Consider the following 18,092-nt stretch of genomic DNA (forward strand, 5'->3'; position numbering starts at 1 on the left):
AGCTTATACGAATATAGCATTGTTAGGTAGATTTCTAACTAATTTTTAAAAATCATGCACAAGAGGTAGTAATTATAATTGAAGATATCATATTGAAGAAAAGTAGCTAATGGTTTGTCATAGCTCTCTGTTCTTGGAATTGGCTATTCACAGTTCTCATCACTGACACAGAAGGTATGCTTATGTTAGAAAGAAAGGGCATTTTCTATGTTAGAGAAGAAAACTTAAAGGAGATAAAAAGACACTAGCTCTATGGACTGACCCAGATAAGGTTGCAATAAATACATATGTCTTGGGTCCAGAAATGCAAATTGAACTTGACAATGTCCTATGAAAGACAGGTGTTTATTCAAGCACCATAAGTTCATTGTAACTCATGTAGAACATGGAATGATTTCTAAACAACCTAATATAATCATAAGGTACCAAAAAATATTGAGACCAAAATGTTATTTATACTTGACAATATTATATTTATTTTTACATTTCTGTTGGGAAAAGTAAATTTTTACTCTATCTAAGAGTAGGAGGTGGAAACCAGGATGGCAAAAGAGGGTTTAAATCATGTCACATAGGAAAATGAAAAGGGTGACCAGGAAAGGAGTAGAATGTTATAACTGTCTTTAAATAATTAAAGAGATCCATGAAACAGATCAGTGTGTGTCACTTCAGGAGGCGTTAGTAGGGCAGCAGATTCCAGCTCAAGATAAAGAAGGCTTTTGACTGGGAGGGTTCCCATAAAGAGACTCCTCCCCCAAATCTGAGGCACAAATCACTAATCTTTGCCTATATTTTTATAAATCAATCTGGAATACTACAACCTTGCTGAACTCGTTGTTTAATTGTAATAGTTTTTTATTGGATTCCTTAGGATTTTCTATATACACGGTAATGTTATTAATAAATGGAGATAGTTTTACTCTTTTCTTGGCAATCTGGATACCTTTTATTTCTTTGTCTTACCTCATTGCTCTAACTAAAACTCTAATACAGTGTTGAATAGAAGTGGTGAGAGTGGACATCCTATCTTGTTTATGATTTTAGGGGGAAAGCATTTAGTCTGTTATAAAGTCTATTGGCAGTTCTTTTAATATAGGCATTTACAGGTACACAATTTCAGTTCTTTCACTGCATCCTTGACGTTTTGATATGTTGTGTGTTTATTTTCATTCATATTTTGTATTGTCACATATATCTTCTTTGACCCATTGGTTATTCATGAATTTCCCAAATTTCCTTCTGTTATTGATTTTTACTTTCATTCTACTGTGGTTGGAACACACGTTCTAATATCTAATCCTTTTAATCTATTGAGACTTGTTTTATGACATAGCATATGGCTATCCTGGAAAATGTTCAATATGTGCTTGGAAAGAATGTACGTTCTGTTGTTGGGTGAAGTCTGTCAGGCCTAGTTACAGTCTTGTTTAACTCTTCCATTTCCTTATTGATCTTCTGCCTAGTAGTCCTATACACTGAAACTTTGCAAGCATCATTGTTGAATTATTTGTTTCTCACTTCAGTCTTATTGTTTTGCTTATTTTGTATTTAATTAATTTATTTTGGGGTTTTGTTGTACATGATTATCCTATCTAATAATAGAGAAACATGGTAATTAGCCATAACTTCGCTACCCTTCCCATTGGCTAATCAGCGAGATATGCAAATTAACTGCCAACCAAGATGGCGGCTGGCAGCCAGGCCTCTGAAACGAAAAGGAGGCTTGCTTGCTCCAGTGACAGAGGAAGCCAATGTTCCCTGCCTGCCGCTGCTGGGCTCTGAGCTGCTCTCTAAGAAACATTGTTGCAAATATAGAAGGTAATCAATCCCCAGAAACCTGCTTTCAGTCAGCCGGGATCTCAGAGCTGGAGTCGCAACAAAGTTTCAAATACAGAAGGTAAACAAGGCCCAGAAACCTGCTTTCAGCAGCCAAGGTCTCACAGCTAAAGTCGACTCTCAGCTCCATTGACAGCCATAGAAGGTAAATAAATCCCAGAATAAAAAAAAAAAGGAAAAAAGGAAAGGTTGGGAGCTTCAGTCACCCTGAAAACGGCCCTCAGCCCCTCACCCAGACTGGCCAGGCACCCCAGTGGGGACCCCCACCCTGAAGGGGGTGTGACCAGCTGCAAACAGCCATCATCCCCTCATCCAGGCTGGCCAGGCACCCAAGCGGGACCCCCACCCTGATCCGGGACACCCTTCAGGGCAAACCAGCTGGCCCCCACCCATGCACCAGGCCTCTATCCTATATAGTAAAAGGGTAATATGCCTCCCAGCACTGGGATCAGCGGAGCCGCAAGGCCTCCCGAACCCGGGATCAGCGGAGCCGCGAGGCCTCCCAGCACTGGAATCAGCGGAGCCGTGAGGCCTCCTGGTCACTGGAGCAGCATGACAGGGTGCAGCGCCCAAACCCCCAGATAGCCCTGCGGCTCTGTGTGTGACGGGGCGGGGCCACAACTTCCCTATCCACCCTGCTCTGTTCATGACAAGGGAAGGCGCCCCAACCCCCTGATCGGCCCTGCTCTGTGCCTGATAGGGGGGAGCTTCCCAACCCCCTGATTGGCCCTGCTCTGTGACAGGGTGTGGCGCCCCAACCCCCCCATGGGCCCTGCTCTGTATGTGACGGGGTGGAGCCGCAACCTCCCCACCGGCCCTGCCCTGAGTGTGACAGGTGGGAGTGCCCCAACCCCCTGATCGGCCCTGCTCTGTGCATGACAGGGGGCAGCGCCCCAACCCCCTGATCGGCCCTGCTCTGTGCGTTACAGGGGGTGGCGCCTCAACCTCCCCATTGACCCTGCCTTGAGTGTGACAGGGGGCGGCGCCCCAACTCCCCAATCAGCCCTACCCTGAGCATGACTGAGGGTGGCATTGCAACCTCCTGATCCGCCCTGCTCTGTGCATGATAGGGGGTGGCGCCCCAACTCCCCAATCGGCCCTGCTCTGAGCCCAACCAGGGGCTGTGGGGCAGGCACCTAGGGATTGGGCCTGTCCCGTGCCACCCGGGAGCGGGCCTAAGCCAGCAGGTCGTTATCTCCCGAGGGGTCCCTGACTGTGAGAGGGCACAAGTGGGGCTGAGGGATACCCCCCCCCCCCGCCAGTGCACAAATTTTTGTGCACAGGGCCTCTAGTATGTTTATAACTGTCATAATTTCCTGATATATTTTCCCTTTGTCACAAAATGTTCCTCTTTAACTGCAGTAACTTTGTTTTAAAATATAATTTATCTGATATTAGAATGGCCACTCAGCTTGATTATAGTACAAGGTATATATGTTTTCATCCCATTTAGTTTTAACCTATTTATATCTATCTTTGGGTATAATCTATTTATATCTTTTTCTCCTATAAAGAGCACTTTCTTGGATCTCTGCCTTTCGATTGCATTGTTCAGTGTAATTGTTGATATGTCTGAATTTATACTTGCCATTTTAATGTCTGTTTTCTTTGCTCCTTCTTGATCATTTCTTTTTTATTCAGTGAATGTCCTCTAGTGTAACATTTTTATTTCCTTAATAATTTTCATTATTTTAAATTTATTTCTTAACAGTTGCTCAAGGGCTAACAATATGCCTCTTAGCAGAATCTACTTCAGATTTATACTATTTAATTTCAGTGAAATATAAAAACATTAGTCCTCTATATGCTCTATTTCGTCTTCATTTTGTGTGTTATGTTTGTTGAACATATACATTCTACATATGTAACAAATCAAATACATTTTTATAATATTACTCTTATGTTTTTAGAGAATGTAAGAGAAGAAATGAAAAAATTACATATCCATAGTTTTTTTAAATGAGTCTTTTATTTAACACTTCTGATTCCCTTCATTTCTTCCTAAAGATTTTATATCAGCTGGTGTCATTTTATTACTCTAAAACAACTTTGTTTCCACCTGCCTCATTTGTGCCATTATGATCAAATATATTATAGGATAATAATATAATTATGTATGGATTGGTTTATAATTGCTTTTAAGCCAGTTAAGAGAAAAAAAGAAATATGCAATTATAGTGTCTTTTATAATTACCTTTCCCAGTACTCTTTGGTTGTTTTGTGTTGATTTATATAAATGCCTGGTGTAACTTGATTACAACCTAAAAAATTTTCTTTACTATGTCTTGTAAGACAGATCTATTAGTAACAAACCTCACTTTTGTTTAAATGCCTTTATTCTTGAAAGATTGATTTTTTGTTATAAAATTCGTGATTTATAGTTTTATTTCTCAGCATTTTAAATATGTCATTCACTGTCCTTGGGCTTCTAGATAAACAATAGATGGCAACTATCTTTTTTTGGTTCCATGTATGTGGTCAGTTTTCTCTTGATGCTTTCAGATTTTCTCTTTTTACTGTGACATATTTGGATGTGGATCTCTTTGTGTCTACCCAACTTGGAGTCTATTGAGCTTCTTGGATGTGTAGACTAATGCATTTCATCAAATTTGGAAAGTTGTTAGCCATTATTTCTTCAAATATATTCTTTCCTCCCTTTTCTCCTCTCCTGTTGGCACTCCTATTATGCATATGTTGGTGCACTTAATGGTATCCCCTTTTCTCTGAGCCCGTTTATTTTTCTTGATTTGTTTTTTCTCTCAGTTCTTGATATTGTATCATCATTATTGATATTTTTTTTCAAGTATACTGATTCTTTATTCTGCCAACTCCAACCTATTGTTGGAGCCATTCCAGTGAAATTTTTATTTTGGTTATTGTACTTTTTAACTCCAGAACTGTCCTCCAGCTCTTTTTATAATTTGTATCTCTTCACTGATATTTTCTATTTGATGAGACACTACCATACCCTCCTTTACTTTTTTAAACATGGTTTTCTATAGTTCTTTGAACATATTTATATTAGCTGCTTCGAAGTCTTTATCTGTCTGACATCTGAAGCCTCTCAAAGTTTGTTTCTGTTGCCTTTTTGCCCTGTACGCGAGTCATCCTTTCCAGTTTGTTTGTTGAAAACTGGGCATTTTAGGTAGTATCCATAGTTGCTAAAATATATTAAGTCTCCCCTCTCCTCTCGGACTTAATTTTGTTTGCTTGCTTATTTGTTTAGTTCTTTGGCTGGACTCTCTCAGTGACATCTATTTCCTGTGCAATCTTTGTTATTGCTTCTCGGAGGGTGCAGCTCTGAACATGTACACAGTCATCATGATTCTCCTGGAATGACAGTTTTTGTGTGTGTTTTTTTAAACTGGGCTCTTTGTCCCTTTTCCTGATTCCTCTTGAAGTTTGTAGTTTGTCTGTCTCTATGGGTATCACACTCAGCTCCTAGCCTCCACCAACTGCTAGATGATTGATCTATGCTAACCCTACTCCATGGGTTGATCCAATTCAAGCTCTTTGGCCAGAGTAGTCTTATAGGTCAATCTTTAAGGTCAGGTCAGACCTCAAGATGAGCCCATCTTAGCTGTCCCATTCCCTGTTTCTCTCTGCTAAAATTTAATTGATCTAACACTCTGCTTATTGCTCCACTAAGCTACCACCATCCTCCTAAATGTGCATCACTAAAATTGTGTTTACAATAGCATCTTAGGCTTGAAATCCCCCATGCTCTGTCCCAAATAAGCTCAGTCCACTTAGAAAAAAATCAGTGGGGCTTTTTGTTCTTACAATTTGATTCTCTCCCAAGGAAGAAGTCTTGGACCAATTCTGTGTATCTGGCCCACTTCTCAGAGTTAACATCCCCACTCTATAAGCAGGCTACTAGGTCATAGTAACTCCTATATTCTTAACTTGTCCTCAGCATGGAACCACTTCCCTAACAGTTAATTCCCTAACAGTTACTTGAGTGGGGATGACTCAGGCCTTGTGCTTTTGGCCTGCCCTGCCTGGGGTAGCTTTTCTGTACTGTGAGTAAGGACTGAGTGACAGAAGGGAGCTCAGACTCTCAGCCACTCTTGCCTATACTATATCTTCTGTAGCACAGAGTTGGATGATATGGAAAGTGCTGGTGGCTTGCTTTCTCAGGGTGAAAATGCACTTCTAATAGGAATCTGGGGGAAATAAAATCCTGTGTTCTTCGCTGCACCCATCAAGGGTATAACTCTCACCTTGAGGTAGGGGGAGGAGAGGACGGGTCATTGTTCAAATATCACAGAGCCTCACTGTTCTTACCTAGAGTTCATAGATTTTTTTTTTGGCATAAATATTTCTCTATTATATAATCTTAGGACAATTTCCAGAGACTTTAAATGGTTATTGTATCTTATAATTTTTATCATCTCTGGTTATTTAACTGGCTATCTTTTTAAAGGTAGCCAACTTTGCAGAGGAATCTCATTTAATCTTTGAGGCTAGTTAGCCATACTCACGTCCATTTTTCTCCTTCCCTACTTCAGTCACACTGGTCTTCCGCCCAGCTGGAGACTCCCTGATCTACATCTTCTATTCAGTTATTTTCCCAGGACTGTCCTTCCCCTTTGAACTTCCCTTTCTGAAGTCTGATACTGTGTCCTTTGGACACCTGTTCTAAAGTCAAGGAGGGTAATATAAAACGTCTAGAATTCTAAACAACCTTTTCCCTCACATATGGATTTTTAAAAATAACACTTCCATTGTGATCCTCTTAAATGGAGAGTATTCATTCTCCAATGAGCAACACATGTGTCAAGACTGGTCGACTTTATCCAACATCTCATCCTCTTTCTAATGCATGCCCTTTGGTCATTTACTTGATGTAATTAGAAAGAAGTCAATTGAGAATGCCACCTAGAGATGTGGGGAGTCTTCTACAAGATCTCACAGATGCCATTACTTTGGGAAGGCCACCAAGTTCTGGGACTCTGGTTTTTGCATTATACGTTGCATTGAGTAAGGTCTGGTCAATGAGACAACGCAATTCACAGGAGACTGATATGCAAGTAAATCATATAACTGTCAAGTGGAATCAAAACTCCTTTTATCTCATTAGTGAACTTTCCTTATAGGAAATAAGAGAAAACTAATTATTATCAAAAATATTTCTCAATGAGCGTGGAATCTGAATAAGAGGTATTAGCACAATCAGGTTTTTAAATAAGACAGCAATGCCCATTAATTTCTAATGCTATTTTTTCGAACTTTCATGTAACTGCATTTCCCCCCCCCCCCACAATATCTTGAGAAAGTTATATAGTTGTAAACTACATAATCCTAGTTTATAGTTGGAGAAACACAACACTCATGTTAACAACCTGTCCAATGTTGTTGAGAAAGTCAGAGGCAGAACCAGTACAATAAAATACTCTGTGCCCATCAAGGTCAGATGCTTCCCTCACATAGTTCTCTAGCCATTTGTGGAATACAAAACTCAGTTTCAAAATCAGACATTATTGGGCAAAGATATAAGCTGCCAAAAGGAGCTATACTCATTCAGTCTTTATTCAACTGCCTGAGGTTACTGTTACAAAAAATACACACTGCCCTACATTCTTAGAGATGTTCTGTCAAATATATAAACCAGATTCTGTGTTGAGTTACACAGCATTTGCATGGATACTCTCCAGATGTTTGATGTCACAGAAAGAAGTTATTCTGTTTGGGATTCATCAAAACCACATCCTTTGTGTTTGCATATGACAGGGTACCCCAGGACATGAATGCTAAAAAGAGAAGGGACACATATGGCACTCTTTAGGGAAAATAAACTTTGCCACATTGCAATATAAGATGAAGTTTAAGGAGTGTGGTGTGACATTAGAATACATATATCAAAAGCGAAATAAAGTGGTACTTTTTACAGAACCACAAAACTTTTAAAAAGTGTATCTTTTTAGCTGTTTTGTAATTAATATTGATTACATAAGAGCAAGAGAACCATATTCAGCCAATGCCGGTGGATCATGGCCAGCATTTATTTTGAGTATTCAGAACCCATTGTAAAGTATTTTGAACCTGTATTCTTTATTATCAGAGTGTAGATCTAACCTTTTAATTATATTATTTAGATCTCCTTTCTCATTCTTTTTGCCTACTTGATCTGTTTTGTTACTAAAAGTGATATCTTAAAATTTCCCATTATTAGGTTGTTTTTATGGCCTTTGTGAATCTCTCTGCTTTGAGTGTCTATCACATAGTGTGTAGTTGGGTTTTGTTTGCAATCCAATCGGAAATATTTTTCTTTAAATAGATGTCAGATCCATTCGCATTAAATACATTTTTAATAATGTGCAATAAAATTGCCTTTTTTTGGTATACAGTTTTAACATACTAGTATGTACAGATTCATGTTACCATCACCATAGTCACAATATAGAACAGTTCCCTCCCACCTTACTCCTGGTAAACTCTGTTGCTATAATTTTCCCTTTTCTAAAATGTCACACAAATGTCATAGAAATAGAATCATACAGTATGTAACTTTTTGGGATTGGTATCCTTCACTCACCATAATGTCTTTGATATCCATCTGTGTTGTTGCATGTTATCAATAATTTGTTCCTCTTTAATGGCTGAGAACTATTCCATCATATGGACATTGTACAGTTGTCCCACAGTTTGTCCACTCATCCATTGGAAGAAAATGGGTTAACAGTTTTGGAGATTATGAATACACCTGATATGCACATTTGTGTACAGGTTTTTGAACATACATTTTTATTTCTCTAGGGTACACACCTATGAGTAGGATTGTAGGGTTATATGGTATGTGTATGTTTAAGTTTAAAATAAATTGCAACACTTTTATAGAGTAGCTGTACCATTTTGTATTCCCAGCAGCAAAGATTAAAGTGCCTGTTGCTTTGCTTCCTTGTCAGCACTTAGTATTGCCAAGTTTTTTGTTTCCCCATCTTCAGTGGTATCTCCTTGTGGTTTTAATTTGCATTTCTTTGATAACTAATGGTGTTAAGCATATTTCTTGTGTATGTTTGCCATCTTTATATCCTCCTTGGTGAAGTGTGTGTTCATGTCTTTTGTTCATTTTAAAAATCAGATTGCTTAGTTTTGAGAGGTTTTTATAATTCTTGATACAAGTCTTTTGTTGGATATGACATTTGCAAGTATTTTCTCTTAATCTGAGCCTTATATTTTCTTTCTCTTAAGTGTCTTTCAAAGAAGAAAATTTAAATTTTAATAAAGTCAAATTTATTATATTTTCTTTATGGGTTATGCATTTAATATCATATTTAAGAACTCTTTGATTAACTCAAAGTTACAGAGATTTTTTTTCTATATTTTGTTTTACATTTAGACCTGTGATTGATTTTGAAGTCTGAGAGGGCTTTTGAATATAGACATCCAATTGTCCTAACACCATTTGTTGAAAATACAATTGTCTTTCCACCTTTGTTAAATATCAATTGACATATTTATAAGTATCTATTTCTGGACTCTCAATTATCTTACATTGATCTACATCTCTCTCTTCTCATTAATACAGCACTATCTTGGTTATAATACCTTTCTAATGAGCATTAAAATAAGGCAGTGTGGGTCCTTCAACTTTATTCTTTTTAAAAATTTATGTAACTTTTAGTTTTTGTTATTCCTTATAAATTTTTAAAATCAATTATTTATGCTTTAGCTGGTTTGGCTTAGTGAACAGAGCATCAGCCTGCGGACTGAAGGGTCCCAGGTTCCATTCCAGTCAAGAGCATGTGCCTGGGCTGTGGGCTTGATCCCCAGTAGGGGGAGTGCAGGAGGCAGCTAGTCAATGATTATCTCTCATCATTGATGTTTCTATCTCTATCTTCCTCTCTGAAATCAATAAGATATTTTTACAAATCAATTTACATTACACGTATAGGTCTAGGTCCCATTTGCAATAAAATACATACACATTTTAAAATTGTAAAACAATGATGTAATGAGCACACATGGACCAACACATCAAAGAAGTGAAACAAAGTAAAACTTGCACCTACCTGTATATTTCTCCTCTAGCTTATATCCGTAATTACTTTTTTCTTTGGTGGAGCCAATTACTCAAAGGCAAATATTTCACATTCTTAAATTCCTGGTTGGTTTGAATTGGCTATCAGAATTCTACTTCTTTAATATTTTTTTATTTTGTACATTCAGTTGATGCACAATATTATAGTAGTTTCAGGTGTACAACATAGCCATTAGATGTTCATATAACTTACATTGTGGTCACCGATAAGTCCAATTCTCATCTGACACCACACCTAGCATTTACAATTTTACTATTTCCTATGCTGTACTTTACATCCTTATTACTCTTTTTATAACTGACAACCGTTAGTTTGTTCTGTTTCTATGAGTTTGTTTATTTTGTTTCTTTGATTCCACATATAAGTGAAATAATATGGCATTTGTCTTTCTCTGACTTACTCTGCTTGTTCATCTCGGTCCATCCACATTGTCACAAATGACAAGATTTCCTTCTTTTTATGGCTAATATTCCATTGTACATATGTACCAACTCTTTTTTATCCATTCATCTATCAGTGAACACTTAGGTTATGGCCATATCCTGACTACTGTAAATAGTGCTGCAGTGAACAAAGGGGTGCATATATATTTTTGAATTAGTGTTTTGGATTTCTTCAGATAAATACCAGAGTGGAATTGCTGGGTCACATGGTAGTCCTAGTTTTAACTTTTTGAGGAAACTCTATACTGTTTTTCTCAAAGGCTGAATCAATTTATAATTCCAATAGTACACAAGAATTCCCTTTTCTCCACATCCTCACCAACACTTGTTTGAGTTATTGATGATAGCCATTCTGACAGGTGTGGGGTGATATCTCAATGTGGTTTTAAGTTGCATTTCTCTGATGATTAGTGACACTGAGATCTTTTCATATGTGTATTGGCCTTCTGTATGTCCACTTTGGATAAGTGTCTATTCAGTTCTTCTGCCCGTTTTTGTTGTTAAGTTGTACGAGTTCCTTGTTTATTTTGGATATTAACCCCTTATCAGATGTATCATTGATGAATATCTCCCCCCATTCAGAAGATTGTCTTTTTGTTTTGTTAATGGTTTCCTTCACTGTGCAAAACATTTTAGTTTGATGTAGTCCCATCTGTTGATTTTTTCTTTTGTTTCCCTTGCCCAAGGAGACATATCCTAAGAGATATTGCTAAGAACAATGTCAAAGAATTTATTGCCTATGTTTTCTTTTAGGAGTTTTATGATTTCGGGTCTTAACATTTAATTCTGTTATTTTAGTTTATACGTGTATATGGGGTAAGGAAATGATCCAGTTTCACTCATTTGCATTTATCTGTCTAGTTTTCCCAATACCATCTATTAAAGAAACTGCCTTTATCTCATTGTATACTTTTGCCCCCTTTGTCATAGGATTAGCTGACCATATAGGTGTGGGTTTATTTCTGGGCTCTCTGTTCTGATCCATCGATATATGTATCATGCTGTTTGATTACTATATCCTTGGAGTATAGTTTGATTTCAGGTAGCATGATACCTCCCCAAATTTGTTCTTCTTTATCAAGATTGCTGTGGTTCCATATAAATGTTAGGTTTATTTGTTCTAGTTCTGTGAAAAAGGTGTCATTGGTATTTGGTAGGGATTGCATTGAATCATACTATTCCTTTGAGTAGTATGAACATTTTAACAATGGTAAGAATTTTACTTCTTATAGTGGCCTCCTCTGAAAAAAATGTTGAGTAGAAGAGGAGATAAACTTATACTACTTTTAAAAAACAATTTTTATGCAGCTCCTATGTTGAACTAATTTTTCAAATTAAAACTAGGTTTGAGGAGGCTTACATCTTAATCTTAAATGAAGTATTTGGAATGGAAGTTACTACTTAATAATTTTATTCCTTCACTTTATTACTTCTGAAGTCCCATAGGAATGTACCAGTATCCTTCTCATGACACTTATAATTTTCTACATTGCATTACATTTCTTTATGCTCATATTGCATTACATTTATTTATACTCATATGCTACTTCACTTATTTATGTTTCTCCAGTTTTACTGAAAAATAATTGTCATGTGACATTTTAAGGCATACAGCATAATGATTTGATTACTTATATATTGTAAAATGATTTCTACAATACATTTCATCAACATTTGTCACCTCACATAGATAACAAAATCTTTTTTTCTTGTGATGAGAACTTTTAAGATCTATTCTCTTAGCAGCTTTCAAATATACAATACAGCATTGTTAACTATATTTATTATAGTGATCATTACATCCTCAGAATATATATTTTTTAAAACTGGAAGTTTGTTTCTTTTGACCACCCTTGTCCATTTCCCCACCAATGGTTTTCACTCATCAGATTTATAATGAGGTCTGTCTCCCCCAGTACTTGACACCAGGTTGCCCACTCCACTTTGATCGAGTGAAATGTATTTTCACCTCTAGCAATATCATCCCAAATTTTAGATGAATTGCTTTACCATTTCTTTCAGATTGTGTTATATTGCTTTTTAACAAGGACATCAGTAAATTTTATGAAAATTAGTCCAGAGAAATGGAAAAACAGGTTGTAATTTCATTTACACAATCAGTTGGGTCCAGAAATAGCTAAGTCGCCTGTCAGCTGTTTTCCTTTCACTTCCAGTGTCTACATATTTGAATGCTTCCAAGCAACCTTGAGCAGGGAGGTAAAGAATAAATAGAAGAATATAATATTTGGTTTTGAAAATATCACATGGCCCAACCAGGACACTCAATAAGAGGCTGGTGATAGGAAACCTACCTCACAGAATATATTTCCATTTTTAAGAAATGTTATTTGGTGAGAAGTCTATTAACATCAGGTGGAGGTATACAGTGCAAAATTATATCTGATTGACTAAATTATAGAATGTATCCTTAGAATTAGTTCTTATTCAAGTATTTGCTAATTTAAATTAATGTGTCTAGTATTATTGTCACTCATTATGAGCATGAAGATTTTAGATGTATATATCTTTACTTTTTGAATTAATCATTCAAAAGCACTTTACTGAGTATCAATGTAGTTCCACTTCTGGGCTCTGAGAATACAGCAATGAAGCAAACACACAGGTCATATTCTACATTTCATAACCAAATGATACATGTAATAAGTTTTCTTTGGAAATTATTAAATCAAATAATTTCTGTTATGGAGAAAATTCTCCATGTTATCATTGTATTAAAATGTATTTGAATCTCTATTTTGGTTTTTAAATAAGATTGCTCAGAAAACTAAATCAATAAAGTAATTTATATGTATTTGTTTTTTAGCAATAGTATTAATTCATATTATACATATATTTAAAATGCATTTAGCCTTTCATTCACATAATATAACCCCCAGTGTTTTATTAGTCTTGCTTAAGATTCATGAGTCTTATCCACGGAATACTGTGATGTGATCCCAGAATGTCTTAATATTTGTATGTGTATTGAACATTGACAGCAGATGTAATTAGCGTTAAGTACTACTTTTCAATGTATAATCCTGTATTGCAAGATCATGTGTGAAAAATTTTATGCATTTTCTCAGTTTAAATATTAATGGAGATAGTCTGAAATATTTTGACTTCATTGGTTCTGTTTCTTGAAAAGAATTAGATCATACAGCCACCAGGGGGCTCACACACCACGTGTGTAAATTGTGTGGCATCACCTCCACATACACTTGGGGTACTTACAAAGGACGTAATAGCTGGGACAATAATACCACAATTCAGTTGTTTTGTGTGGTGGCTTAGGGCCTAATATTCTTAACACCGAAGGCACAGTAACAGAAAATCCATCAAACCAGGTGTAACTTATTGGGGAAGTTAGCAACTAGAGGTCAGAATCTGTACCTGGAGAAATGTTCAAGTCTGGTGCCAGTCCCACCGTCAGGACTGGCCTATTGCTACAGGAACACGGGCTCTATCTGTCATGTCTTAGAGTCCGAGGGGTGGACGGATTTACTTGTGCACAAACAACATTGTGTGGTATTAACTCACTTGTCTCTCGTATGAGAAGACATGTAATCAATTTAAATTTGTTTTTTTAGCTGGTTCATTTTCTTTAGAGCAAGGCCGTGTTAATATTTTTTCATTTTATAAAGGAAAACCCTGAGGAATCCACTTGAGTCCTTTCTTATATAATTCACATTCGGGTGTTTCCAATCAAGAGCATTCTTGACTATCTGATAATGTCCATCTATTTTTATTTTGTTTTGTTTACATCCAGGGGCGGTTCAGCATTAACTTGGCAGGAACTGGGATGAAGATATCCAGCACTGCCAAGTGGCTGGCTCAGGGCAGTTACGCCTCTGTTGTCATCCACAGATCACAAGTAAGTCCTGCTGGGCCGGGAGGCCTTTCTGAAATACATCTGTGCGGTGAACTTGCATGAAAGGGCCTCTACCTCAATGTAGAGTTACTAGTATATGAGGTTGGTGACTGCATTATTGCATATAATGGAATATAACATTAACTTATGAAATTATGGAATAGGGTTCATTTTTATTTATGTACATAAGTAGGTTTTATATAAACATATAAATTCTTGTACAGGCTACAGATATCTGAGCATGAAATAATAATGTCAGGGCATATAGATTTTATCCAGCTCAAGTTTAGGGCTAATGACTTGAAAGGCAGGTACTTCAGAAAGAGGTAGTGCTTTTAACTTTAATGGTTTGTAGGTTTTAATATTTCAAAGTGAGAGGTAAGTTTTTGGTTTATTTATCTCACTGCTTTGATTTAGTGATGGGATGGTGCTACAGACATTTGTCATTTAACAACATAACCTCTATCGTGCTTTCTTTAAGTCTATTTTTATGGTTTTATACATATTTTCCTCTAGCTAGAAAACAATGTTATTTGCCTTCACCTCTAACACATACAGCATGGGCCAAAAGTAGATTTACAGTTCTTTGGATGAAAAATAATACAAAAATAAACTGTTTCATGTACCCACAACTGTACACCTACTTTTGCCCCACCCTGTACATTCTCTAAAATAGAACCCATTTAATTTTGCTGCTGGTTCGATGTACTAGCACATACACTTTAGGAGGTGGCTCCTATTAGAGTTACCATGTCTTAGCCTGACTCTCTACATAGTAAACTAGCATCTACATTATAACTGTTCCTACCTGTATTGTACATAAATTAACACCACCAATAGCCCCTGCCCACTGTTTTGATTGCTTTCTTTTGATAAGAATGAGTTCTTCTATGCTCCTACTTTTATGAATATTTATAAAGAAAATTCAATTTTTTGATACTATAGAGTTTAAACATTCTATTTCTGAAGACTGAAATTGTTTTAATTAATAAAGAATTAAATTTTTGTTCTGCATATTGGTAAGCAGTAGGCTTTTAAAACATTTAAAATAAAGAGCTATTTGCATTTGGCATATTTAGGTCTAATCCATTTTGGTAGAAGAATGGGAATAAGTTAATTAAAATATATTGTGAGCAATCGAGCTCAATGAAATATTCTGACCTTATTTATCCATCTTTTAAATATTTTTTGGTTAAACGTGAAGACTGAACTCTGGCTGACATCACCAGTAGATATGAATATCTCATACATTCATTCTGTTTGCTTCTATTTAATTCTATTCTAAAGATTAATTAACTGAGAATGTCTACCTTCATCAAAATGTTACACATGAAGGTCTTTCCTGAAACCTGATGTGAAACTGAAACCCAAATATACTTATGGGAATGCAAACACAATAGATTTAACCAAGGTTAGGTTTTTACTTAATCTGGGATAGGAACATATGTAAATTAGAATTTTTACTGCCATTCCCTTCTTTTCTGCTTACTCAGATTCTTGAGAGTTAAAAAATCTTCTGAAACAAAAGTCAATTTCGAAAACCCCTGATCTCTAAACATCCATTCCAAAATGTTCCAGGAAACCTCCTTCTTTAGGTCAAAAGAAAAACCACAAAAACAACCAAAATAACTTTACCTTTACCTTTCAAAAAATTGCAGGAGTTTAAACTATTTTGCCTCATCCAATCAAAATGTTTTCCGTTTTTTGACTTTTGGACTTAAAGATGGAAGGCAGTCTAGAAATAACATCTGTCTTTGTCCTGACCATGCCTTTCACCCACCTCTGACCATCATTCCTCTGTGAATGGCTTTGCTTTACTAAAAAGGAAAAAAAAAAAAAAAGTTCTAATTACTGCTTTCAGTCCAATTTCCCCCCACCCCCTTCTATACTTTTCTTCAGGCTGTATTTCTACAAATAACTTTTATTTAGTCGATGAAAATCTTAAACTCACTAAAGCAAATAGATGCCTCGATGAAAAGTATGTGGATTGAGATGAATCATCTAAATTATAGTGTGGTATATAATAATCAAGAAGCTAATATGCATCTCAGGTGGGTTATCTCACTGCCCTAACCACCAATCCTGACATGGCATTTACCTCAAGTGTGATTGTCACAGGAAACCTTGGCTAATTGGCTTTTTCTGTCTTGTGCATGTTTTAGATTCTCCTGTATTTCTGTCTCTTCCTATTTTCAGGATGGAACCAAAGTCTACGGCAGATGTGGAGGGTTTTGTGGAAAATGTGTTCCTCACCTGACGACTGGCCTCCCAATTCAAGTGATCTGAGCATTCAGAAGTGAGAAGTGTGTCCCAAAGAGGAGATAGTCTTTGAACCTGCAAATAACTGGTGCTCATGTCTTTCATCTTCCCTTCCTGAGATTTCCGTGTCCAAAAGGTCTGTGACTTTGTTTAGGGTGCTCACCAGGGAGTCAAATCCCCACTTAATTTTTTCAAGGCCTTCAACTTAATAGGTATATAACTCTAATCAGGATATTTTTTTAAAAAGTACTTATTTATGGTGAAATATACAGGGATGTCTGGATGAATTATACCAAGATAATATTGCAGTTAACAGCTTGGACTCGACCACAGTTAAACCTATAAACATACATGTAAACCTCTACTCAGTATTCTACTGTACAATGAAATGTTTGCTCTACTTGTTAAGTGGAAAATGAACTTATTTAAAACTACCATAAACATTATTTCATGTCAGGTGAATAGTAGTAAATCAATAGTTACTTTGAAAAAGTACATAGCCATTATACTTACTGATACAGCATAGATACCTTGTTTTATATTCCTTTAATTATGAATTATGGTGCTTCAAATTTTAAAAATCCTAAAAATGTGTGCTTGGGTTAAATACTAAATAACTTTTGTGGGTATAATACAAAAGAAGGTATAATATAGTAGAATTTTAAAACACCTACCTCTAATTTAATGTGTACGCTCTCTATGTCTTTATAACTCTCACGTGTATATATCTACTCTTAAAAATCTATTTTCTCAAAGTTTATACTGTATTTTATTAATCAAATACAGAAGTGAGAATTATTGAAATTTTGAAGATTCAATAAACAAAATTATTTTTACATGTGCAAAATTTTTATTAGAGATGTTCATGTTAAGAGATGTTCATGTTATTTTATACCTAAGATTTCTCAAAGCCAGAACATAAAAGATAGTAAAAATTAACTATCCTTGGACAAATTCTCAGGTATTAAATTTTTTTCAGGTGGATAATTGTGTATTATATAATAATGTGGTTTTAAACTAATCATAGACAAATAATATTTTTATACGGAAACCTACTTTGTAAAACAAAACTGAATCTACTAATAGAATTTTATCAGTTAATAATAGATTAATTTTACCCACAAAGTTTTCCCCCAAACATTTATTAGAGGTATATTGTACCATATAAGGTACTAAAGCAATTTTGTGCCAATGTGGTTAAACATTTAGGGATCTCTGTATCAGAAATAAAGTATTTTGCACTATGTGCCTTAAATCAGTTACAAACATTAATATGAAATGTGTAACATTTGCTATAAATGTTTTCATTCATAACTAAAATCTTTACATTTATAAACATTTAAATAATAAAAATATTTGTTATACATTAACACCATGTTTTCATTTTCCTTTAAGAATCCTTCACTAAAAATGTCTGTGAATCTAAAATTACTTCATAAATTCTAAGGAATTTTTAATTGAAATTATTGCAGTTGGGATGGAAACAGCTGTTCACCCTTCTGATGGCAAAAGGAACATGGGCAGGAGGCTGACAGAAACTTGCAATACCTTTAAAAGCTTCAATTCATAAAAGGGTTACCACTGTATTTATATATAATGGGGCAAGAAAGTATACTATATATATTACATATAGTTCTT

At 35.8% G+C, this 18,092-nt stretch overlaps 1 protein-coding gene across 1 annotated transcript in view; it reads left to right on the top strand.

The window, feature by feature from the left end:
- ADAMTS20 (ADAM metallopeptidase with thrombospondin type 1 motif 20) overlaps window positions 1–17,703 on the top strand; it is a 167,997-nt gene extending 150,294 nt beyond the window's left edge. The window contains exons 38-39 of the mRNA XM_070407804.1: window positions 14,094–14,198; window positions 16,392–17,703. Coding sequence (XP_070263905.1) covers window positions 14,094–14,198; window positions 16,392–16,481 — 195 coding nt within the window. The 3' untranslated portion in view covers window positions 16,482–17,703. The remainder of the gene's footprint in view (window positions 1–14,093; window positions 14,199–16,391) is intronic.
- Window positions 17,704–18,092: the final 389 nt, after the last annotated feature.

The sequence above is a fragment of the Myotis yumanensis genome, unplaced genomic scaffold, assembly GCF_028538775.1.
Source record: "Myotis yumanensis isolate MYYU_CA2020_CCGP unplaced genomic scaffold, mMyoYum1.0.hap1 SCAF_3, whole genome shotgun sequence".
In the NCBI taxonomy this organism is placed as follows: Eukaryota; Metazoa; Chordata; class Mammalia; order Chiroptera; family Vespertilionidae; genus Myotis; species Myotis yumanensis.